Here is a 26,470-nt window from a genome sequence, read left to right as displayed (position 1 = left end):
AAAATTCGATATTACTTACATCGATATTTTGACTTTCTATATTTTAAAAATCGATATTACTTACCTTCTATTCTATTCTATATTTTTAACAACTATATTCTGACCATTCGATATTATGTTCATTCTATATTTTTTACTCGATATTATGTCCATTCTATATTTTTTACTCGATATTATGTCTGTTTACCGGCGAGTTGGTAGCTGCTGGGTCCGGGTGCAGAGCGAACATGTCAGCCAGGCGTTGTGCATCTTGAGGTCCTCGCGGTCAGGATCAGACAACTTGGAGAGGCGATCTCGGGACAGTTGGAGCACTCAGGAAGTGGGTCTCGGGTGTCTTGATATCCCTTGATGGGTGCTTGCTTCTGGTACTTCAGGAGTCCAGAGTAGACTCCTCTTCATTCTGTTTGCCATTGGTGGATCGGTACCCTGAGGATTGGTGCGCCACAGCTGCGATAGGTCCTGGAGCTTCCAAACTTGGTAGGGCGGCAGATCTGCTTTGAGGTCGTCAGTGAGCAGCAGGTCAACCAACCGGGCACATGGGATCAGTGCCTGCGGTGTGCAGGAGAGCGATACTTTCACTCAAAGGTAGCTTCAGGGCGCTTTCTCGAAGGCTGGAGGTGCTCCAGGGTTCTTGGAGTCCTTTCAGGTTTAAGATACAGCAGCAGCGATTATAGAGTCTTTATGGCAGCAGGCAGGGTTAGGCGCCTTTTTCTTCTGCAGCAGGGCTTCAGTACTCGATTGACGGGTCTTCTTTGCCGTGGTCTTCTCCTGTCTGTTGAATCGGGTGTTCATGTCTCGGGGTTCCACCTAAATACTGAATTGAGGGGATTTACAAGGGGAGACAGTTGGTAGCCAAAGGGTTTAGAGTGTCTACACTCTCTAGTGACCACTTCCTCTGGGTAGAGGCGCTACTCTAACCCTGATAGGAGGTTTTCTCACCATCTCAACATGGTGGAATTTCAGGAGAGGGTTCACCCTGCCTGCCCTGCCCTAAAGGTGGTGTAGGCTAAGTGGAGACCCTCCTCCTCATCTTACCAATTTTCCTTCCTAAAGTGGAGGAAAGAGGGTTTGGCCTAAGTCACTATCAGGAGGTTCCTGGGTTGGATTTCAAAGGCGGCATTGCCTTTGAAGCTTCCCGCCCAGGAAGACCATCCTGTCCTGGAGGTGGTGTGCAGCACCTCCGCCTAGGCTTTGTTCCTGGCCTCTGCGAGTGCTGGCTCTCATCCCATGATGTCCGAAACGTGTGTGGTGGTGGCGGTAGACTGGCAAAAACAAGTCGAGAGCCACACCAGTGCTTGGTAGGTTTTATTGGGTTCCTGTAAAAGGGTCTCTTGTCTGAATCCATTATTAAATCCACCATTGGCATCAGTGAGGATTTATTAAGATGAGATGTTTGGTCGCAAACATCATTTTTTTTTTTTTAAACCGAATTTTTTATAGTACGAACTTGACCCGAATTGGGTATCAGAGCGCTTTACATAGCACCTGTTACGTTACATAAGGACACACATTTATTTTGTTAGGCACAGGGAGATTGAGTGATTTGCCCCGAATCACAGGATGTTCAGCGTCATTGCCGAGACTCAAACCCAGTTCCCCAGATTCGAAGTGGACCACCCTAGCTTTTAGGACAACTCCCCTTCTTAGAAATCAATGGATGACATGTATCCACCACATCTATTCTTTATGGCGTCCCTGTTCAATTATAACATCCCCAAGTAGGCTCGACATTTATTTATTTATTTATTTATAAAGTTTTATGTTGCGCGAACAAGATCCCGAAGGATATCAGAGCGCTTTACAATAGGTTGGAAGAGAGAAAAAACATGAAATGTACACAGCAATTGTAAAAAAAACAATAAACAGTAAACAGTGGTACACGTATAGAGTATAGTATGCAGAAGAGACGATCGGTGACTGTTAGTTGTGCCATGGAGATAAAAACCAAGTACAACCACCTTATGAGTGCCTCCACCATTGTAGGGGCATATATGCTCAAGCTGATATGCCCACATATAGAATATAGTGCACCCTGCCTTAGGGCTCAAGGCCTGCAGTAGGGATGACTTACCTGTACCTTATGCGGTGTATGTGGGCATGTCACATCTTCGGATTTCTCAGCACCAAGACACCTAGCCTGCAATGGCAGAGTGCTTAGCCTTGGTGATGGGTCCCTGGAGTTGGCACAGTCAGTGTTGCAGCCCCAGGAGACCCTCTTCAGTACCCATGCCCTAGGCGCCAGGGGTACCATATAATATAAGAAACTTACAGGGGCAACTGAAGTGGTGCCAATTGTGGTACATGTGAGGAAGGACTCACCGGTGAAACTTCATGGGCCAATCCGCCCCCTCAGACTCCGGTGTCCCACTCAAATCAATCTACGAAGAATCCAGGAAATGGACAAACTCATGCCGCTCTTCTCTCTCTCCACAGAGAGCTGTCGGTGCGATCCCAGAAGCCGAAGGAGATTACCCCGGAAGTCTTTGCCATCAGCCAATGAAAGGAGACGTTGTCACGAAAGAAGGCAGTCATTCCGGTGGTGCAGAAATCGGAGGAGAGAGACAACCTGAAGAGGACGCGGAGCCGACCGAAGGAGACCCGAGGATTGAAGAGACGGCGAAAGAAGAAGGGGAGCTGACTGAAGGAGACCTGAGGAAAGGAACAACCACCACGGAAGGAGATTCGGGACCAGACGAACGCTGGTACGAGGAGTGGTGGAATCCTCCAGAGGACGTGAATGAGCGGCCGCAACTCTGGAGAGTTGCGGCAGAGCCGGTGAGTGACAGCGGCACAAGGGGGACAGAGGGGGGACGCGGAAGGTGGGTAAAGTAGGAGGGGATCCGTGACGAGAGTATGTGGTGATTTTCTGTTTTCTGTTTGATGGAGGGTTTTGTACCAGGATACGAATTCTAGGTAAAAAGTGTACAGAATCTGTATTTTTATTTAACTGTGGAAGCTAGAAGGGGCGAGTTGTTACAGTATGACATCATTAGCAAACAAGCGTGACCATTACTTCAGTTGCACCATTTTCTTTGCTTAAAAAGAAATGGACCATTACAGTAAAATCCCTCACTCCTGCTACCAAGCCCTAGGCACTTATTAAAAGTCCTTCCCCTTCACAACTATCCCCTGAAGAACCTAGAGATAAGCACTTTTGCGGTGTGGTGACGGGTCAACCTGACATAAATCATTTAAATACTGGTGTGCTGACGGCTCTTTCTTTTCCTCTCTTATGAGCCTCCGGGGAGACACCTTTGACCCAGAAGAAGAAGAGCAGGAAACATCACCTTCTTCATCGTCATCCGGTTCGCCGAAGTCACTTACTAAAGAAGAACCGAGAGGACCCGGACCTGAAGCACAAACCCCTGCCCAAACTTCTGTTACTTCTGATAATAAAAAGCTATCACTTGGAAAATACATTCAGCCTCCTCGCCTGTATATCAAACCCGCGCTCTCACAAGTGGTGTTAGAAGTGGGATTGAAAGGTACCATGGAGGCTGCCCTGGCAAAAATGGCGGAAAACCAGGAGCATCTGGGAAAGGTGATGGAACGCTTCCTGACGGTGGGAGAAGAAGATCGCGGGAAGCTACAGAAAGTTCTTACAGGATAAAGCCAAACTCATGGAGCCGCTATGGACAAAATAACTGAGGCTCTCGGAAACCAGAGAGGTCCCACCACCCTTCCCACCACCCTTCCCACTAACATAAAGTGTTACAACTTTATGTTAGTGGAGAAAACCAGGACTATTTTTTCAATAACTTTGAGAGAATGGCTACAGCAGCATCATGGCCAGCCGATAAATGGGGACAATATCTAGGACCTCTCTGATCAGGAGATTTACAGGCCGCCTATCAGACTGCAACCATTCAAGGAGTGGTTCCCTATGCAGACATTAAAAGATCTATTATGGAGCGGCTGGGTGTTGACGATGAAACTTATTGACTGAAGCTACGACAAATGAAAGAGGGACAACAGGAAACACCCAGGGCATTCTATTTTCTGATGAAAGACATGGCTGATCGCTGGTTAAAGCCACTGTGGTTTATCAGGTATAGTTGCTACAACAGCTAGTTTCAACATTGATGACAGAACTGACAGTGATGACCTGCGGGCTCGTTTTGTTACAGCATTGAACATATAGATGGAGAGTCTCTATCTCATAATTGTGAGGACGTAATTTATTGGCTGTAAGGAAAGCAAGACACAGGTATTCGCCCCTGAAGAAGGGAACAGGGCTTCCCGAAATGCATCGGGCGACACTGCTTCTCAACCCTTGGTGTTATTGTGTTATGTAATGAATTATCTTCTATAGACAGCTATGTATATAAATATATGTATATATGTATAGGTTCTACAAGAGACACTATGAAAAATAATATATATATATATAAATTGTGTTTATGATGGATTATGATAATAATGTGTAGGAACACAGTATTGTCCTCTTGAAAATTTATGTTGGATAATAAATTTATCAAGCAGAAGAGTAGTTTACAGATTACTTATTTTCAACAGTTAGAATTTTTTGAGAATTAATATTCTCTAGGAACAGTGCATCCTGCATGTAGGCTTCGCTTACATTTATTTCGAGTTGTTCACATATTGTGTAGCCAGCACAGTTTAGCAGTTTGCACCCTTGGACTACACTGTATATTTTAGAATAATTGGATTAATAATAGAGTGCTCCTCTCCCCCTCTTAACCTAAGATTTATTTAGAACAGTATTTATCCTCTTTGCATCCGCCAATTCAAAAAGGGGTTCGTCAACAGGCGAACCTTACCCTTGAAACTGCGGTGGAAATCGCCAGCGCTTATAATAGAAAAAAGAAATACAAAAAGGGCGAGATGACGTGTCAAGGAAAACCGGAGGACCAGGAACACATCGCCCTCCCCGCCCACCATTTGTTAAGAAACCTGAACCCTTCACTATTGTACCAGGAACCCCAATAGTCCGGCCCCCACCGATGGGTCCACAGTGCTTCCAGTGTGGCGGAATTGGCCACATTGCCCGATTTTGTCCTCAGAGAGAGGAACCTATAGAAATAGGGATGGCCCGCAATTATTACTGTTCTCCTTTTGAGAAAAAACCACCGCCCTACCTGTGCACCGTTTCTATCAATGGACATCCAGTAACGGCTCTAGCTGATACAGGGTGTCTCCATAGTTTAGTCCGACCTCAAGATCTGGGTTCTTATATTGGTCCCATTGAGGGAGCTGTAGCCATACGATGTGTGCATGGTGATACCAAACCATACCCGACAGCCCAGGTAAAAATACAACACCCCCAAGATCCAGGGACAACCCTAACAGTTGGGCTAATACCCAGATTGCCTGAACAGGCTATTCTTGGGAACGATTATCCAAAGTTGTCTCAGTTGTTGAATGATAAACAGTCTCCGGAGGAAAAATGGTTGTCAACAGCACCTTTTCCTCAAGATGAGGCGAAAGAATGGCCCACCGCAAAATCCCGAAAGAGTAGGAGGCAAAGAAGAGCAGAAAAAGGGAAAACACCATTAGTACTACCTGTCCTACAGGACGATAACCCATGGGAAACCGATAGAAGTTTCCATGCGGCCCAGCGAGAAGACCAAGTCTTACAAGAAGCATGGAATCAGGCACTGGAGGACGAGGATCCACAACATGTAGTTCCTTATTTTTTCAAGAGAAATGGATTGGTATATAGAAAGGGGAACACCAACCAAAAAGCCCAACTATTGGTTCCTGGCCCTTTTAGGGAAAAAGTGTTATACCTAGCTCACAGCCACTTGTTGGGTGGACATTTTGGGGCAGATAAAACAGATTAAACAGATTATGGAGCACTTTTATTAGCCAGGGATATATCAGCAATTACAGAAATATTTTAGGGAGTGTCCGGTGTGTCAGCGTAATAGTCGATACCGTCCCCCGAGAGTGCCCCTACAACCTCTCCCAATTATAGAAGAGCCATTTCGTAGGATAGGCATGGATATCATAGGGCCCTTATTGCCTTCTCGCAGTGGGTGTCTGTAATTCCTGATTATGGTGGATTATGCAACGCGCTTCCCAGAAGCCATTCCCCTAAGAAGACTTGATGCTTCTAACATAGTGAAAGCCATGATTACTGTATTTTCCAGAGTAGGATTCCCAAAGGAAATCCTGACTGATCAGGGGACGCCCTTCATATCCAGATTGATGAAGCAAGTTTGTATCCAGTTAGGTTTTAAACAAATCCGGACGTCGGCTTATCATCCGCAGACAGACGGATTAGTAGAAAGATATAACGCCACCATAAAGACCACCCTAAAAAAACTTCTGGACTTAGAATCCCGGAAATGGGAGGACATGTTACCTCTGGCCTTGTTTGCCATTAGGTGCAAAGAACAAAAAAGCACAGGCTACTCGCCTTTTGAGTTACTTTATGGCCATAAGCCCCGCACCTAATTGGAGATGGCCCAAGAAAAATGGGAAGCAAAACCTAATGATTCTAAACCCTTAACTGAATATGTATCTAATTTGCGTACTCATCTTGGACAGATAAGGGCTATTGTTCGAAATAACTTAGAAGGAGCCCAATTGGCCCAAAAGGGTCAATATGATAAAGGCACCAAAAAGAGATCCTTTCAGGTGGGTGACTCAGTACTACTGATGATGGCGTCCTCAGATGACAAGTTGTTGGAACAGTGGCAGGGGTCATACACCATAGTGGAACAAGTTACTCCTGTGACATACCGCGTAGAAACCGACCTGGTCAGACATACTTCTCAAGTGTATCATATCAACTTACTAAAAAAATGGGGAGGTCCCTTGCCGGTGGTGGAAACTCTCGCGGAGGTACAGGTTCCCTTGTTTGACCAGTGTGTAGATCTCGACCTACCTCCCGATCTCCAAATGACTCTGTCAAACGTCTTACAACCCCTACAGAATACGTTCTCTACTTCCCCAGGTAGGACAGTGTTTATCGAACATGCCATCAAAACTCCTCCAGGAAAAGGAGTATGCCTGAGACCCTATCGCATTCCTGAAGCCCGTAGACAAACCATACGATAGGAAATCCAGAAGATGATACAAATGGATATAATTGAACCATCTGTAAGTGAGTGGAACTCACCCATTGTGCTGGTGCCTAAACCGGACGGCTCGGTGAGATTTTGTATCGACTTCAGAGAGGTCAATAAAATATCAGAGTTCGATACTTATCCCCTACCCCGGGTGGAGGAGATGGTTGAAAGAATAGGCGAGGCTAAATACATTAGCAACTTAGATTTATGCAAGGGGTATTGGCAGATACCCCTTCGAAAAACAAGATAGAGAAAAGACTGCTTTTTCTACACCAGATGGGTTGTATCAGTTTAAGGTATTACCCTTTGGCTTGCATGGGGCAGCTGCCACGTTTCAAAGGGCTATGAATGTAATCCTACAACCTCATGAAAAATATGCAGGTGCGTACATAGATGACATAATCATCTATAGTGATACCTGGGATCAACATCTTTCTCACCTGTCTAGTGTAATACAGTCCCTAGATTAATATGGCTTAAAAATAAATCCAGCTAAAAGTCATCTGGCTGCTCAAACTGTTCGATACCTAGGGTATTTGTTGGGAGAAGGAGTCATCAGACCACAAATATCCAAATTAACTGCCATTTCTCAAATCCCTTTACCATGCACCAAGAGGGATTTAAGAGCCTTCTTAGGATTGCTGGGATATTACAGTTGGTTTATCCCTCAATTCTCACAATTGGCTACCCCTCTAATGAATTTACTACAGAAAAACATAAAAACAGAGGAAGTGCTGAAACGTCCACACCCAGAAGTAGTGCAAGTCTTTGAGACCCTGACCTCAGAAACCATGTTAACCAGTCCTGATTATTCCCTCCCTTTTCTTTTACAAACGGACGCTTCAGACCAGGGACTAGGGGCTGTGTTATCCCAAGAAGCATCACGAGGAGAAAAACCTATATTGTATATCAGTCGTAAGCTGTTTCCTAGGGAACAAAAGTGCTCCACTATAGAGAAGGAGGCCCTAGATATTAAATGGGCTATAGACTCATTATGATATTACTTGGAAGGCAGAAAATTTACCTTGTATACGGACCACGCTCCTCTTGAATGGTTAGCTAGGAACAAGGGTCACAATGAAAGAGCCCTTAGGTGGTTTCTGTCATTACAACCATATCGCTTCAGAACACAACACAGAAAAGGTAGCGAACAAGGAAACGTAGATTACTTATCCAGATTTCCCCAAGAACAAAATCCTAGTAAAAGGACAGCTAGGGAAAGAGGATGTGAGGAAGCACGCACCGGCGTAACTCCATCGGCCAATCCACCCCCTCAGACTCCGGTGTCCCACTCGAATCGATCTACGAAGAATCCAGGAAATGGACAAACTCCATGCCGCTCTTCTTTCTCTTCGCAGAGAGCTGTCGGCGTGATCCCGAAAGCCGTAGGAGATTACCCCGGAAGTCTTTGCCATCAGCCAATGAAAGGAGACGTCGTCACGAAAGAAGGTGGTCATTCCGGTGGCGCGGAATTCGGAGGAGGGAGACAACCTGAAGAGGACGCGGAGCCGATCGAAGGAGACCCGAGGACTGAAGAGACGGTGAAAGAAGAAGAGGAGCTGACCGAAGGAGACCTGAGGAGAGAAACAACCACGACGGAAGGAGACTCGGGACCAGACGAACGCTGGTACGAGGAGTGGTGGAATCCTCCGGAGGACGCGAATGAGCGGCAGAGCCAGTGAGTGACAGCGGCACAAGGGGACCAGAGGGGGGACGACGCGGGAGGCAGGTAAAGTAGGAGGGGGTCCTTGAAGAGAGTATGTGGTGATTTTCTGTTTCCTGTTTGATGGAGGGTTTTGTACCAGGATACGAAGTCTAGGTAACAAGTGTACAGAATCGGTATTTTTATTTAACCCCTTCGCTGCTGATGACGAGCTCAGCTCGTCATCAGCCACGGGTGGCGTGTGCTGATGATGAGCTGAGCTCGTCATGTAACGCGGAAAACGGAAAACAGCCGCACAGCGCAGAAATCACGGCAGCAGCGATGCGGTTAACTGTGGACGCTAGAAGGGGCGAGTGTTACAGTGTGACATCATTAGCAAACAAGCGTGACCATTACTTCAGTTGCACCATTTTTTTTGCTTAAAAGTCACTTACGAAAGAAGAACCGAGAGGACCAGGACCTGAAGCACAAACCCCTGCCCAAACTTCTGTTACTTTAGATAATAAAAAGCTATCACTTGGAAAAAAGATTCAGCCTCGTCGCCTGTATATCAAACCCGCGCTCCCACAGTACAGTTTTAGGGAACGAGATCTGGCACCTGGTTAACAGGAACCTTGTGCACTTACAGTACATAACTACATCAGAGATCAGCAAAAACATGGGGGCCTACCATGTCAAAAGAGGCACTTTCACACACTTACAAACTTGTGAGTCCTTATTGGACATTGATAGGGTTTCAGACCAAGCACCAGGTCTCTGAAAATCACAAATGTCCACCAGGGTCCAAGGTCAACTGAATGGTTCGCAGTCATTTGTCCAAAGTTTGCAGACCTCATGGGCCACAATTATTATTATTATTATTATTGGGCATTTATTAAGCGCCTGGTTACGCCACTGGCGTGTCCCCGCGCTATGGTAAGTGAAATGACTGTCCCCCCTCCTCCTAACCCAGCTGTCTACTGAAAGAGATAAGTCTTAAGTTTTTTCCTAAACTGGATCTCAGAAGGCTCAAGCCGAAGTTCCAGTGGCAGTTTGTTCCAGCATATGGGAGCGAGGTATCTGAAGGACCTGCCTCCCATCCGAGCTTTAGATATTCTTGGAACTTTTAACAGCCCAACCTGCGAGGACCGTAGGCTCGTAGTAGGTCCCTTGCTCACTTTGCCACTTTGCCTGGCTGATGACAGATGATTAGCCAGAAACCAGTCCCAGGATGCTTGTTTCCGGTCCAGGAAAGACATGGCTTGGCAGTTTGGGCTGGACTGTTCCCATGAGGTACAGGGTCGGACTGATTTGCATATGGCCATCTCTGAACTGGGGTGGTGGAGTGAGCTAAAGAATGATGATGAATTAAACCCAGATCAGTTGACTGGGGGTGAGTGTTTGATTTGCTCAAGCGCTCCGTCCATTATCTCCTTTGGTATCGCTTTGTTCGCCCTAAGTTGGCAGGGTATGCCCAGACATGTGTCCCTTGCTCACTTTACCACTGGATTCAAGCTAGCCTGGCTGATGACGGCTGATTAGCCAGAAACTGGTCCCAGGATGCTTTTTTCCGGTCCAGGGAAGACCGGGCTTGGCAGTTCGGGCTGGACTGTTCCCATGAGGCACAGGGCCAGACTGATTTGCATATGGCCATGTCTGAACTGGGGTGGTGGAGTGAGCTAAAGAATGATGATGGATTAAACCCAGATCAGTTGACTGGGGGTGAGTGTTTTATTTGCTCAAGAGCTCCGTCCATTATCCCCTTTAGTATCACAATGTGGAACCCAGCTTCTGTCTTAAAATCAGTAAATTGTTTTCCAATGTTGCCATTAGGCAGCTCCTGTGCCAGGAAGAGACAGGATGGCACCACATCTCCTTAAGGCTTTAGTAATGTTTCACGATGAGGGGAACAAGTCACTTTATCCTGTAATGGTTCGAGTTGTAGCCAGCCAATCACGGAGCTTCAGGTCAGAGGATCCAACTTTGGGTTTATGTATCCGAAATGGACAGGAGAAAAAGATCCTTAATCCAAACGGGTTCAATATATTTTTACATTTGGTCCTCGAGTCCAGATTCACTGACCATTTCTAGGCTAAAGATCCAGCTCGCTTTAATTTAATTGACTAGTGGCTTAATTTGAAGCCCACAAATAACACACTTTTCAAATGCTCAACTTCACAAACATAACTGATGGATTTGTAGCAAATGAATCAAAGGCCCTTCCATGAGTAACGTGTGTTGTAATTTTGTTCAGCCTTTTTTCTGTAGCTCTATTAATAGCTTTTTCATTGGGAATTAAATGGAAAATGGCATTTGGCCACCCGCTTGGCAGACATGCATAAAACTAGCCATGCTACACCCAAATAGTTTTGTGCAGATTCTCTGCACTGTCCCAAAGTTATTATATGTTCATATATTTATAGTACATGGGATTCTGTAATCTTTGTATAAAAGGCAGTCTCATAGGGCCAGATGTACAACTGTTATTTGCTGTCGCAAAGGGGATTTTGGCCCCTTTGCGACCGCAAAATAGGTCTGCCCATTGTACTAACCCTATTTAGCAAGCCGCTAATGAATTAGCGAGTCGCAAAATGGGGTTAGCGACTCCCTATTAGGAAGGGCCGTGCCAAGAGCGTTCCTTCCTAATAGCGAGTCTAAAACCTATCTATGAATGTTGTGCGACCGCAATTGCAACACGCAGTTTACCACCCTTCTCAGAAAGGTGGTAAAGCACTCGCAAACGGGAAGGGGTCCCCAAGGGACCCCTTCCTCTTTGTGAATGGATGCACACATTTTTTTTAAGGGCAGGCAGTGGTCCCAGGGACTACTGCCTGCCCTTAAAAAATTAAACTGAAAAGCTTAATTTTCCTTTTTTAAATGTATCCCGTTTTGCTTTAAGGAAAGCAGGCTGCATTTTTTTCTTAAACTGCTTTATTGACAAAGCAGTCCAAGACATGGTGGTCTGCTGACCCCAGCAGGCCACCATCCCTGGGAGTGCCAGTCATTCCCAATGGGGTCGCACATTGGGACAACCTCATTAATATTCATGAGGCATGCAATTTGCGACCCCACTAGGAATCGCAAACATTGTCTGAGACAATGTTGTACGTTGGGATTTGCGACTCGCAATTAATCGCAATATGCGAGTCGCAAATACCAAAGGTCGTACATCTGGCCCTAATTTCTTATCAGCAACTTGTGATGCAGCAACTCGCTGATTAAAAAGAAAAGACATCAGAGCTCGACTATTATAAGTTATTACCGTCGAGTTCCGAGGTCAATGCCTGCTGCAAGAGCCAGCAGCCAGGGTGAATGGCAGGTCAGGTCATGAAACATGTTAGAAATGGGGGTCTCTAGTTAGCAATGGCTGGCGCCAATGTCCAAATAGGGACCCTTCTTCCTAAGTCAGGGCAAGTGGCCTACCCCCTTTGACAACCCCTGCTCAACCCTGTGGTAACGTAGCACAAGCAGTTAGGCCTATTGCAAAGGCAGTGTGTGAAGCATTTATGACCATGCGCAATAAGGCAGTAACAACACCACAAAAGGACACAACTCAGGTAGGGATAGAAAAATAATATCTTTATCTAAGGTTTAACTCAATACTCTCAAAGCGTTTTAACAAGCTACAATGCACGTAAACCAGTAGGGACTCAAAAAGGCAATAACGTATTCATCAGACGTGACACTGACTGAGTACAAGGCTGGGGCCTATGCGACCCATGGCGCACAATATACCTGCAGTTGAAAGGGGATACAGCATGCAGCTTTTCAAAAAAGCGGAGACGGTGACAGGCGGACTCCCAGCGAAAACAAGTCTTGGCTGCAGGGGTCCGTAGCATGCACCCACAGTGATTCAGGCACTCAGGGACAGTTGGGCTCTCAGCAACAGCAGCACGCGGCTGCAACGGGCCAAGCTGGTGGTGGCGATGACTCTCGTCTTGCAGCTCCGTGGTAATCTCACAGCGGCAGCAGCTCTCGCTTAGCTTCGGCGGCCCACAAGACGATAGTGACAGTCCTCGATAGTGGTGAACAAGATGTGGCCACTCAGTGGCAGCAGCTCTTTCTTAGCTGCGATGGCCCACAGGACAAATCACGATGAGGCAACGTTGGCAAAGGTGCGGGCGCTCAGCGGCAGCAGCTCTCTCTTAGCTGCGGCGGCCCACAGGACAGATTCCAATGATGCAAAGTTGGCAAAAGTGCGGGCACTCAGTGGCAGCAGCTCTCTCTTAGCTGCGGTGGCCCACAGGATGAATCATGATGATACGAAGTTGGCAAAGGTGCGGGCACTCAGCTGCAGCAGCTCTCTCTTAGCTGCGGCAGCCCAAAGGACAGACCACAATGATGCAGAAGGTGCGGGCACTCAGGGGCAGCAGCTCTCTCTTAGCTACAGCAGCCCACAGGACGAAGGATGGTCTCGACCAGGCTGGCACAATGGTGGGTACTCAGCGGCTGCAGTCTCTTAGCTGCAGCGGCCCACACATATTCAGCGAAGGTTCCGAAGGTTCAAATTCAGGCGGCTCTCAGCAGTGACAGCTCTCTCTTGACTGCAGCAGCCCACACAGATTCATTGAAGGTTCCCAGTCCGTGATCCTCACATTAGAACTAGAGACTCCGGATTGCTCGACGGAGGCCTCACCTGTAAGCAGAATTCTACGTACAGGAATTCCGACGGCTGACAGGGTGAAGTCTAATGTCCCTGAGACTTCGGCAGGAGGCGCTCTCCATTCAGGCCCTCGGGAAGTTTCTTCAGCATGCTTGGTGAAAGTTTCAAAAGTCCTTTCCTCTGTTCACTCGGATAGAGTTTCGTCTTGACATCCAGAAGGAACACACCTGGACAAAGTTCCAGAGCAGCATTTTATACCTAAAAAGTCTTTGTTCTCTAAAGCCACAAATCACTAAATTCAGTCAGACCCGGTTTGGTGGGGTCGGGGAGCACTTGGTTTACGAGGCGACATCCTGCCCTTTCAGAATGCGGGGGTCTGCTATCAGACGCCCAGTGGAGGGGTGGAGCCATCATTCACTTTGCCAGGCACGGCCCTGCTCAGATCAAAGAGTCACCCCTCCCCATGCTCTGAATACTGATCTCTCTCTCCCGCCAGGTCTGACCCAGCTGGCCCTGCTGCTTCAAAACCAGACGGCCAATACATATACTAGCACAGCCTACAGGAAAGATCAGGCAAGGAAACACCAACATTTCCAGAAGAGCCATTTTTGAACATGGGATATATAAAGGGTTCTTACTAAAAGGTGTATCTCAATGTCGTGAGCATAAACATATCACACTATCATGTTATGGGGGTCAGATAGGATTGTAGAAGGTAATCGTCAGCCTGCCGATTCTAGCCAATGAGAACGGATAGCTTCACGATAGTAACAATGAAATGGAGGGTAACTCGCTATTAGAACATGCTACACAGACCTAGGCATTATGGTTATCCTAATTCATACATTCATCTTTACACGGGGACCATTCGCTCTGTGGCACTGATTAGCAGTGGCACAGCGCCCAGAGCATCTAAATCCAGCCAACATAAAAGATAGAAAGCGAAAAGATGAAGGGAGACTCACGCCAATGATGCCAGGTCTAATACAACATAATTGAAGCAGCTGTTTAAAGCAACAAATGGAACGCTGGTTTTCTTTCTTCTGCTCTATTTTGCTAGCTTACTGTGACAAGCAGAGAGAACATGCTTATTTATTCAACTCCTTAGATAGAGGAAAGGTGGAATCGTAGAATCTTTCTGCATGTTTCTACATGTTCCGAGGTACTGCAGCTTTTTTATGACTTGTATTGAACTGCTTCTAATATTTGTGTGCAAAAAATATCCCACAGGTTTTTGATGAGTTTAATTTTGCATTAGAAGCTTTATTTTTTATTTTATTTTTTTAAATTTTTATTTTGCAGTATATCAGTTGAAAATAGAAAGGGGTTGGGAAACAGTAAGAGGGGAATCAGAAAGGGAAGGGAAAGACAGGCGACATACCGCCACGAAACCCCACACAGGGGGCGCAAAAATAGGGAGGGGCTCATCCAAAGAAGAAGGGCGATAGGGCTCCATAGTCCACAGGTAGTCAACAATAGTTCGACAAGCAACGGGGGAGCTTCCACCCAATGCAGATTCTAGTCCAGAACAGGCACCCTTAGGTCGAAAGAACCGCCCAAACTCCGCTCATGACCCAGTAGCCCTCCCTAGGCATAGCTAGTCGCAACGAGAGAGAGAGAAGGAAGAAGAACACAAGACAATTACCCCAACTATCCCCCACCCTCGTCCCTCCCCAACATCACCCTCCCCCCAGTGGCGGCGACCAGCAAACATACAAAGCAGTACAGACATTCTCGAGATTAAATTTGGAAGAGATGGAGAGATCGCAACGTTTATGGGCATACAGCCGAAGGTAAACCTCGGGACAGAAATCTCACAAGCGAGCCCCAATTGTACATAAAGTTCTTAAAGTTCCCCAGGAAGATGTCAGAGAGGCGTTCCATGCTCAACAGACGCCACAGTCGGGCATGCCACAAGGAAATAGCCGGGGTAGATGGGGACTTCCACGCTGACGCTAGAGTCATCTTGGCCGCACCCAAACACAACCACATAACACGCTTATCCGCCCTAGTCTGGTGTTCAAGCAGCGGGTCCCTAAGCCCTAATAGGACAAAGTCCATGGAGTTCGGAATCGGGTAACCCAAGATGTCCTTAATGTGGGATAGAATCTCAGCCCAGAACGGCTTGATGGTGGGGCAGTCCCACCATATATGGTTAAAGTCTCCCAACATCCCACAGCCCCGCCAACACCTATCTGAAGTAGCCGGAAATATGCGGTGTAATTTGGAGGGATATAGGTACCAATCAAAGATGAGTTTCATATGTGCCTCTCTGAGGTCAGTAGAGTGATTGTGCGCTGTCACATCTCTCCATAAGGCCTGCCATTCGTTAGTAGAAATGTCCCTCCCCAGTGTGGATTCCCAATGGTCTTGGTATCGCGGTCGCGGTGACACGGTAGAGTCTAATAACAGTTTGTACAGGAAAGAAATCGTACCCCTCATGGTAGAAGTGTGAAGAAGGAAGGACTCAAATTTCGACAAGGGTCTGGTAGCCGCGTCTACTACGGCAGGTGACGTCGCCCAATGCAGGAGCTGGAGATGTCTGAAGCGTTCCGTCGGGAGGACACCATAATCCCTCATACAGTTGTGGAAAGTGAGGGGTTCGACGCCATGGAACAAGTGGGTGAGGGCTCTACAGCCACCCTCCCTCCAAGCGTCAAAGGGACCTTCCGCCAGGGCCGGGGGAAAAGCCGGGTTGAAGTGAATCGGGGTGAATGGGGACGGGAATGTGGTCCAACGGTCGTCACCGCTTACCGTGTCCCATACCTTCAGCACCGTGCTCGTGGGGGTGCTAATGTAAGCATTCTTGGGGCGGTCTGCCTTAGGCTTCCAGGCCAGATCCCAGATGGAGCGGCCCGCAACGCTCCGATCCATGTGGAGCCAGTGCTTTTCCGACATCTGTTGGGACCACTCCACGATGACCCTCAGTTGGGCAGCTTTGTAGTACAAATGCATGTCCGGAAAGCCAACCCCCCCCTCCAAGCGTGGGCGCCACAGGATTGAGAATGGAAGCCGTGCTCGGCCGCCCTGCCAGACATATCTCAGCATCACGGTCTTCAATCGGCGGAAGTAGTCTAGCCCTATCGGAATAGGCAAAGCCTGAAATAAATACAACAGTTTGGGAAGGAGCACCATTTTAAGGGCGTGTATCCTGCCCAGCCACGAGATGAATTTAGGCTTCCATCGTTCCAGCTCAATTTTTACGGAAGATAACATCGGAGGGAAGTTAGCGTGGAACAGGGCATTCACGGTGGAAGTCAACCGCACGCCCAGGTAGAGCAAGGACTCCGACGCACAAGTGAGCGGAGTGAGCAGCCTGGTCAGTTGCACCTCCCCCGCCGAGAGGGTCAGGTTTAGGATGTAGGATTTATCGAAATTAACCTTGAAACCCGCCACCTCCTCGTAGGCAGAGAGCACTGAGTGGACATGCGGTAGCGACAGCGCCGGCTCCCTGATAGACAACAGGACATCGTCCGCAAAGAGCGAGATCTTGTGCTGCTCGCCTGTAAAGGGAAGTCCTAGAATCTTCTCATTTTCTCGCACCGCCAACGCCAATGGCTCAATACTAAGAGCAAAGAGAAGGGGTGAGAGGGGACATCCCTAGCGCGTCCCTCGGGAATGACGAAAGCTCGTGGATCTATGGCCGTTGACCAACACACGAGATGTAGGGCCACTGTAGTTAGCCTCAATCATCCTCACGAAAGAAGGCGAGAAACCGAAGGCTACTAGTGTCTGGTGCAAAAACCCCCAGTCGACGCGGTCGAAAGCCTTCTCTGCGTCGAGCCCTACTAGCACCGCGGGTATGCTAAATCGCTCCGCCTTTTCGATGAGGTGTATGACGCGGCGCAGGTTATCATGGGTCTGTCTGCCTTTAATAAACCCCGATTGATCAGGATGGATCAGGGCAGGCATCAGGTCCTGCAGCCTACCCGCCAGAATAGAGGAATACAGTTTGGCGTCCAGGTTGAGAAGCGCGATCGGGCGGTAGGATGTACAAAGGGTAGGATCCTTCCCCGGCTTGGGAATAATACTGATCAGTGCCTCAGCCATAGAGTCCGTGGTCCTGCCATCAATCGCCATTGCGTTGAAGAGGGAGACTAAGTAGTTGCATACTTCAGAAGCAAACGTTTTGTAGAAGAGGGCCGTGTAGCCGTCAGGCCCGGGGGCCTTGTGCAGCTTCAGGCCTTTAATGGCATCCAAGACCTCCTCTCGAGTGATGGGGGAGGATAGTGACTCGTTCCATTCCTTAGAAACCTTCGGGAGAGACAGGCCCTCCAGGAATTTGGATTGTGCGCCGGGATCAAGGGCGTCACACGAGTAGAGTGCCGCATAAAAGCGCCCGAATATGGCCGCCTTGTCCGCATCTCTATGCTGAACAGAGCCCGCCTGATCGCGAATACCCCCGATATAATCTTTCTCGCGTTTGTCCCGGAGCTGCCGGGCAAGATGGCGCCCGATCTTGTTGCCCTGGGAGTAGGAGGTACGTCTAAGTCGCAAAAGAGTAAATTCCGCCCTGTTATTATAATGGGCCTTCAGTTTCCCTCGCACCGCCGTCAGGGGGCGTAGGGTCACCCTGGAGGGGTTCGCCTTGTGGGCCTGTTCCAAAGTAGCCAGTTCCAATTCCAGAGCCTCCCTCTCCTCGCGCCTTAGCTTATTCAGGTTCGCGTTGAGGGCGAGGCATGTGCCCCGTAAAGAGGCCTTGCATGCGTCCCACGTGGTATACACCGACGTGTCTGTGGGTGGATTGAGGAGGAAAAAATCACCAATCGCCTTGCGTAGGGCCTTACATGATTCCTCATCTCGCACCAGAGCTGCCGGGAAATACCACTTGCGCCAACCATCCCCCCCGGTGGCCCAGTGCATTCCCAGAACCACAAGGCTATGATCCGATAGCGAGAGCGGAAAAATACTAGCTAATTGTATGTCCCCCCGAAGGGCCTGACTAATCAAGATATAATCAATGCGGGAGTACGAGTGGTGTACGTTGGAAAAAAAGGTGTAATCCCTGGTCTGCGTGTGGAGAAAGCGCCAACTGTCAATCAGCCCCATGTCTCCTAACTGCCGTTTAGTTTCGTCTGAGAAGACGCCAGTGTCTGCCCTGCGGCCCCCAGAGCTATCCAGACCCCTGTCCCATATCATATTGAAGTCGCCTAGTAAGAGTAAATGACCCTCCACAAAATCCCCCATCTTGTCCAGTAGATCCTGCAAAAAGCCATTCTGTCCTGCATTAGGGGCATACAATACAGCAAAAGTACACAGGCGGCCACGCAACAGTCCCTTCACCAGTAGCCAACGGCCGTCCCTATCCACACTCACACCCATGGGTTGAAAATGCAGGGAAGCCCGGAAGAGTAGGGCCACCCCTCTATGCTTCGTGGCTGCAGAGGCCCTGTAGATAAGGGGGAACTGCCTATGACGAAGCCTCAACTCATCCTTCCTAGCCAGGTGGGTCTCCCGGAGGGCCACCACATCCAAATGGTGATCTATGATGTACTTCCAGAGTTTCTGCCGCTTCTGCGGGGAGTTAAGGCCCTTTACATTCCAAGTTCCTATGCTGACAGGCATAAGGGGCAACACAGATTCCACGCCATGCTCACAGCCAGACAGCCACGGTGCCCGCACCGGTCCCGCACATGCACCACGAACCAAGCCCAGGGAAGAGAAACAGACACAGGGACTCTAGGGAAGGATCACAGCCACCCCAGGAGGCCCACCCGGTCACTCCGCAAGTCCCGCGTGATATCCACGTTCCTAAGGTACGCAAGGGTCAAAGAAGGCAGATCCCGAAACAATGTACAAAATATAGAAGAAAATATCAATAAAGGCCCTTTCAACACACACTCATCACACACTGCCGCCGCCACCCCCGAACTCCCATCCCAAATCGTCCTGTCATGACATCCATATTCAGAGCGCCAACAAACCCACCCTCTACCCCCCCAAGAACAAAGAACAACAAAATGCAACTCAAGGCACTGAACCTGAACCTCGCAGTCTTCAGTTCCAGCAGGTCACGGTTCAAAAGTCCCCTACTAGACTGGGGTTGGGGCAGGGGTGTCCACCTGGGGACCCCCAGGTCCAAAATCCGGGGTGTCTTCTCCAAAAGTACCTTTGTACCCCGAGGACCTCAGGCCAAGAGCCCCTCCGATGCCACTGCATAAGGTCGGGGTCACGCTGCTCCAGAGCTCATCTGGGAATCCGTCATGGTGGCGGAGGCCACCGAAGCCACTGCGGCCCCTCTCTCCTGCTCACTAGTCGCCGAATCCGGCCGCCGCCGCTCCGGGGACGGGCCCACCCTGTGCCATGAGGAAGAGCGACGCCGTCTCCGGAATGGAGAGCCACGCGCCTCCTGCGACGGCTCCGTTTCCTCAATACCCAGAAGATCCTTTGCCTCCCGTAGGGAATTGATCTGTCGTAGCCGATTCTCCCATCGAAAGATGATCCGGAAAGGATGGCCGCAGGAGTAGGATATTCCGCGCCCCCGGAGAAAGGCGGTCACAGGTCGGAAGTCCCTTCGTTTCTGCAAGGTCGTCGCCGCCAGGTCCTGGTAAAGCTGGGGGTGATGGCCCCTGAATTGCAGCGAAGCAGTGGTTCTCGCTTTTCTCAATATCTTTTCCTTTATCTGAAAGTCATGTACGCAAACGAGGATATCTGGAGGTGGCCCCCCGCCCCTCCTGGGCAGCCCCACTCTGTGCACTCTATCCATCTGGATGTCACGCACCTCTTCATCCTCTAAGGTCTGGAGAAACAAGGCCAGGACGTACCCACGCAGGTCCCCCGCTTCCCCGTCCCATGGCACTGCTTTAATACGAATGTTATTTCTTCTGGAGCGGTTTTCCAAATCCTCTGCGTGGGTTTGCAAATCCAGATTCTGCTCCGTGAGGCGTATGATGTCCTGTTGGAGTTGGTGCACATCATTCGCCATGCTACGGTCATGGTCCTCCAGCGTCGCCACCCTTTCGCCAATCCCATCTACGTCCCTCCGTACCTCCCGGAGGTCCGAGGCCAACTGTGTACAGAGTTCGGAAATGTCTTCCTTGATAGTTGCGAAGAGTTCCTTCATGAAGGCTTTAGTTGTTGGCGCCTCATCATCCGATTGCCTGGAGGAGCCGCTGGCTCCCGGCGACGCCGGCTGCTGCGATGATTTGGGGACTACCTCCTTCCCCGTCTTCCCCCCTCTGCGTTGCGAGTTGGACATGGCTGCGAGCTGCGTCCACGCACTTCCACTTAGGCACTGGATAGCTGCCGCTGGGAGGGCGAGGCTCGGGTCGGTGACTCACCGCGTTAGGACGGCCCGTTGATGGTGCTATTCGCCCTCTCTAGAGGTCATTCAGGTACTCCGTCGAAAGTGCGGTCTCTCTCCCACCAGGCCACCACTACTCATCGATGCTGCTAGCGTTCAAGGGTCCTTCCAGCCCCAGGGGCAGAAAGCGGGCGGGAAGGCTTACACCCCAAAGCTGGCGACCAGGCACGGGGCCTGTGGGGTCCCAATACAGCACGTGTCCCCGCCAACGGTCAAGACCCGGGAGGAGGCGGTCCGGTCCGCCACCGTCAGAGCCCCTCCAAATTGGCGCCAGGCGCTCAGTCACTAGAAGGACCCACCACCCAGGTGGGCGGCAATCCTGGCGCTCCGCTCTCCAAGATCTGCGCCAGCAAGCTGCAAGTCCTCCGCTCCCCCCTGGCGCCAATGCACAGCTGAAGGGCGCAGCCGCGCCGGCGGAGCCTCCTTCGGAGAAGTTCACCACAAGCGCAATGTCAGGCCACTCCACAGTGTCTACCAGCAGAGCCAACTGGGTATCCAAAGCTCCGCCACTACCGTGAGCCGGCCGCCAGATTCTTATGACTCTCCTTGCGTTATGCGGGCGTGTGCAGGAATACGCGCCGGCCCTCCAGCCACTTTCACTCTCCAGGCTCGAGTCCGGAAGGCCCCAACGTGGCGCGCGTTCCTGGGCAGATATTGGGCCTCGCTACCACGCAGCTCTTCCTTCCCTCCCCCGCCGGTAGACACACCAGTCTGCTGCCCTCCGAGAAGGGGGATCCACCTGCTCTTCCCCCGCCGGGCCTGTGCTACATCGCTCGGATCAGCTCCGTGTTCTAGGGGCCGCCCCTCGACTCGGTGTCCGGCTCTTCTGTCAGCCCCCGGCGGCGTCCAGCCACCGGCGCGGCCCGCCGAGTGCTCCTCCCAGCGCCTTCCAGCAAGCGCTCCTCAGCCGGCGAGTTCAGTTCCCCGCCTCACCCGCTCAGCGCGATACAGCCAGTGCCGGTGCTGTGCCAGGGCTTGGGTCCGCTCCGCCTCCTCCGGCCTCTAGGTCACGCGAGGCCGCCGCCTCACAGGCCGCAGCTCGGCTCCCCTCAAACGGCTCCTGCTGGCCACCCTCCGCTGAGGTGACGACACCGGGGCACACCGCTAGCAATCGGTAGCCTCCGCCGATCGGGCAGCACAGGCAGGACGCCTCGGGACCCCGCAGTAAGTCGCTATGCAGGATCGGCGTCAGAGAGGCTCGAGAAAGCGTCCTACTCCGACGCCATCTTGGCCACGCCCCTCTAGAAGCTTTATTTTTATTCTTCTTGTTTGCAAACATGTTTGCTCTTTCATATGAAAGAGATACGTAACAAGGTTTTAAGTGGTTTGTGGGAAAGGTGATGGTGTGAACATGTATTATATGAGATAAAGTACCACCTGGCGCACATTATAAGATTACTACGAGTCACCTCGGAGTCCAATAACCGTATAAAGTAACTCTGTCTTCGGCCTCATTCCTCTATATAGTAATGGAACTCCTCGGTGACAAGCAATATCCTTATAATGTGTGGCCGGAGTTACTTTATCCCTAATATATTTTCACTGAATAAGGTTAAAGTGAAATTATAGTTGGTTTTGTTATAACACCTTAATGGATCTTTAAAAAAATTAAAAAATAAATTCTTAAAAAACAAGGGTAAAGTGCATTCATAGAATAAAACGTAAAACTGATCAAGCCACTGCAAAATGCAAATTATAGTTAGAACCACAATACATAACTCGCACTACGGGTGTGCAAACCCTAACTCAGCATGTTACGTGTGATGATGCGATGACATTTTACATAGTTAAAGAGTTTACTAAAGGCAGGATGCTGCTGTAGGGAGGCCATTGCTACTTTTATCTTCCCTTAAATCCATTCATAGCACACTTGGGACTGAGCTAGAATTCGGGTGGGTGAACTCACAAGTCACATACAACGAATCACGTAGTGTATCTGTCTTTCACAACGAGGCCGTGTGCACTCTTGGAGAACTCTGCAGTGGCAAGAACATCCCTGGTCGGCCCTGCTGTTGAAGCTGAATACAGACTAGGATTTTTATATCAGGAACTGGAGACGACTGCGTCTTACCCAATGTAACTGAGCAACTGGAAACACAGTTCCCTCTCTAGACTGTGCATGTCGGCTATTCTCAATGAACACCACATCACTTTTATCCGACTATTACGTGTGAGTCTGGCCAGTAATTTCTCCCTTGAATTGCGCTATTTCCAGTTCCTCAGCTGGAATAGGGACGGTCAAGAAAGGACGAGAGCTACTGTCCTATTTGTCTCATGCAGAGTCCCATAACCAGGCCTGTTTCTGCACAGGAAGGATGCAGTCCTGTGTGGAAACAGAGAAGAATGCAGCGACACATCTGCACCCAGTGTACTCTGGGGGTCAGTATCGCTCAGTGGGTTCACCCAACAGCAAATGATCCCCTCAGAGACTTTCTAAAATCTGCTAATATGCATTCTAAAGAGGTTACATGTGTTAGTATGCACTCCGCGTGTCCATGTATAGCGAAACACATACCTGGGGTGACTTTGGACAGCAATAAATATGACTGTGTTGGTCCTGTCTCCATGGAGTCTGAGGGGGCGTCTTCATCTGCAGTAATTGTGTCCAGGTCTAGGCATGATGGGGGCACAGGCTGATCCTGCTCTTCAGGACAGAGCAGTTCTGCCTTGCTGTTCTGATGTTGATGCTGTGATTCAGGATGCAGTGGTTTGAGTATGTAGCTCTGACCTGAGCCCTGTGCATCAGTACAGGCTGGTTCTAGCTTGTAGTTCAGATTTGAATCCTGCTCCTCTGTGTGCAGTGGTTCCACTGTTTTGTTCTGATCTGTTTTTTGTGCTTCAGGAAGCACCGATTCTCTCTCTCGATCCAGTGCAGCAGTGTGCAGTGATTCCACCGTGTTGTTCTGATCTGAACCTGGTGCATCTGCACAGCTCTGATCTAGCTTGTCCTTCTGCTCTGGTTCCTGTGCTTCAGGGCACATAGATTCTAGCTCGTAGTTCACGTTTGGATCCTGTGCATAAGGAAGTTCCAGCTTCAAGCATAAGTGTTGCTGTAGGCGCTGGGTTTGTTGTGACCCCAGCTCATCAAAGGGCAATAGCCCAGACTCTATGTGTTCGTCTGATGACATCCCATCAGGTGAACCGGGTTGTAGGCTGCGGTTCTCTTGGAGATCTTGGAAATAAAAACACATAAATTCTTCCTCCAAGGGATCCTCAGGTTCCGTCCCATCTGGCAGTGTGGGTTGTATACAGTGGTTTTGCTGTGGTTTGTGTCCTTCAGGAAATAGCGGGTGTGGGAAGAGGTTCTGTTGCTGGTCCCAGCTATTAGTAGACAATGGGGATGGTTCTTGCTTCAGGGGCTCATCTGGCTCCCTCTCTTCTGTGAACGCTGACTGTACGCTCTGGTCTTGCTCTGGTGCCTGCCCATCAACACATTCTGAGTGAAGACACAGGTTTGCCTCCAGTGATCTGCCTGGAGGATCTGTCTGAGGGCATATGGATAAAATACAATCCAGCTGTAGTCCATTTCTATTTGGAAACCCAGGTTGCATGCACTGGTCTTGTTGCGACTCGTGTACATCTGGAAACCCAGGCTGCATGCACTCTTCCTGCTGCGACTCATGTACATCTGGAAACCGAGGCTGCTTGCGCTGGTCTCGCTTCGACTCGTGTACATCCGGAAAACCAGGTTGCAAGCACTGGTCTCGCTTCGACTCGTGTACATCTGGAAACCCAGGTTGCAAGCACTGGTCCTGCTGTGGGTCACGTCGATCTGGAAACACTGGCTGTAGACAAAGGTTTGGCTCCTCTGGACTCCCTTGAACATCGGTCGGAGAAGGGAGCGTACACTCCTGCTTTAGTGCATGCCCATCATAATACACTGTCTGAAGACACAAGCTCGGTTCCACTGGCCTGTCCAGTTGAGGTGGCGCCGGAGACCGGCTAACAGCACAATCTCTAATGCTCGCTGGACAAACCACCTCCAAAGACACTCCACCATTATCTAGGGAACCTTGATCCTTTTCTATCCAGATTTTCTTAATCAGCCCAGCGACTCTAGAAGGTACGCCCTCCACAGTATTCAGCAAGTTATCCAGTTTGGTTTCCAACTCCTCCAGCATGGATAAAAGGATAATGTGGGGCAGGTCCTCCAAAAGCGGTTCCAGGTCCTGGTCCCTCTGAGCATCATTTCTGGATCTTGAAGTTGAGACATCATGAAGAGCTAAAGATGAGACTGTGGCTCTTACGGATTCACGTGAACACTGCGCTGTCACTTTCTTTCCTGGAGCCCGTCTTCTCCCCATTCTGGTACTTTGATTTTCAAGTCTCAAGTGTCTGCAGAGAGATGGAAAAGAGAAAACACAACACGTTATCACAGGACAGTTAGGTCAAAATATTCCTTCCCGTCTCACCAAACCCGGTGTGATCAGAGAACATCGCTCATGTCGAAAACCACCCAAAAATGCAATCATTACATTTTCACAATGCCCATAACCTAGTCCATACATTATGAAAGAAACTTATTTGAAATGTGTTTCCAGCACAATAAGCTTGATTTCGATCTAGGCAGTATGGTTTAGCCATCACTGTTTCAACTTGATTAACTGCGTGCCTTCTTGGTGGCCCAATCACTCTATTTAGATGTTGGCGGGTCCATAAGAGAAAAGAACGCCAGAGTACCACTGACTCTGCCAGGAATTTTCAACTGAACTGACGGTGTAAGAGGCAGAAGCAGCTGTTGGAGGCACTCCAGCCAAGATGATTGGCGAGCTATTCACGCTGTAGCTTTCCGTCGAGCCAACTATGGCTGGAATCCCTCCTAATTTGAGTTGGAATCAAAGGAAATAAGGAATAAAAACGTAACTTTTTTGTGTTTTCCACTACTGTTTTTTTGTCTTTAATCCCTTCATCCAGGTTCCACCTCTCCTGTTTCGACAGCACCACGATGCCAAATGACTCAGTTGTCGCAGGGATCTGAGGTAAGCTACTTTTACATTTGTCTTACTATGAATCATGTGTTGACAATTGCTGTAGCCTTACATATTTTTGCATTGCTCTTACATTTAATTTTTTTCTCCTGTGTAATGCAGTAGTCATCATTTAATAATTTAAAAAGGTCAAATGAATACATCTGTATTGACACTTGAAAAAATATATTGTGGCTGTGGTGCCTGTGGGTGTGCATTCAATAGCGTGGGAATGTTGTTTGTGTGGCATTCAATATGTAACAAAAAGGGGCATGACACTACGTACATATGTATTTAGAAGCACACACAACATATGTGTATGGACACATTAATAAGTAGTACTTACCAGTCTCCACTCCACCAGGGACTCACTCCGTCAGCAAACTGCAGCTAGGACAACCCCAGCACAACGGGGATATCGAAATAGGCTTGAACAATACGACTGGCCTGATTGAGACGGAGTTATCTTAGCCAGCAGAGGAGACCGCCGAGTCAGGGTGGTGTGCCGCTTATGCGATGGAAAACAGTCTGTCGGTGTGGAAAATGGCTCAGCCAGCACACACCTAAATACAGCAGGTGGGATACCGGCAACTCAACGGAGTACTTGAAGCTGCTGCCGTGGAGTGATGGAGGGAATACCGCCAAGATCTAAACAAGGCCCTATGTCTATTCCTTGCTCTGTCCAAATTACACACGGTGTTACCTAAAAAAGAGAACTGCAGCCATCGAAGGTTTATAAAACCCTGGCAGACAAGACTGCGCTATCATCCTCACTGGCACTGTACAGCTCTCTTTTGCAATATTCGGTTCAGTGACTGAAGCACGCGCCAACATATCAAACCTCTACAAGATCTACAAAATGCTGCTTATGTCATTGCATTTATAGAGAGCATGTTCAACCTGGGGTTTCTTGGCACT

The 26,470-nt window shown here is 49.2% G+C and overlaps 1 protein-coding gene across 1 annotated transcript in view; it reads right to left on the bottom strand.

Annotated features, from left to right (window-relative positions):
• Nucleotides 1–24,889, bottom strand: part of LOC144757931 (uncharacterized) — a 348,943-nt gene extending 324,054 nt beyond the window's left edge. The window contains 1 exon segment of the mRNA XM_078646403.1: nucleotides 23,101–24,889. Within this exon segment, the coding sequence (XP_078502529.1) occupies nucleotides 23,101–24,889 (1,789 nt within the window).
• Between the last annotated feature and the right edge of the window lie 1,581 nt (nucleotides 24,890–26,470).

Source organism: Lissotriton helveticus, chromosome 1_1 (genome assembly GCF_964261635.1).
Source record: "Lissotriton helveticus chromosome 1_1, aLisHel1.1, whole genome shotgun sequence".
In the NCBI taxonomy this organism is placed as follows: Eukaryota; Metazoa; Chordata; class Amphibia; order Caudata; family Salamandridae; genus Lissotriton; species Lissotriton helveticus.
Note: the sequence above shows the minus strand (reverse complement) of the source record. Positions and strands in the feature narration are given on the sequence as shown.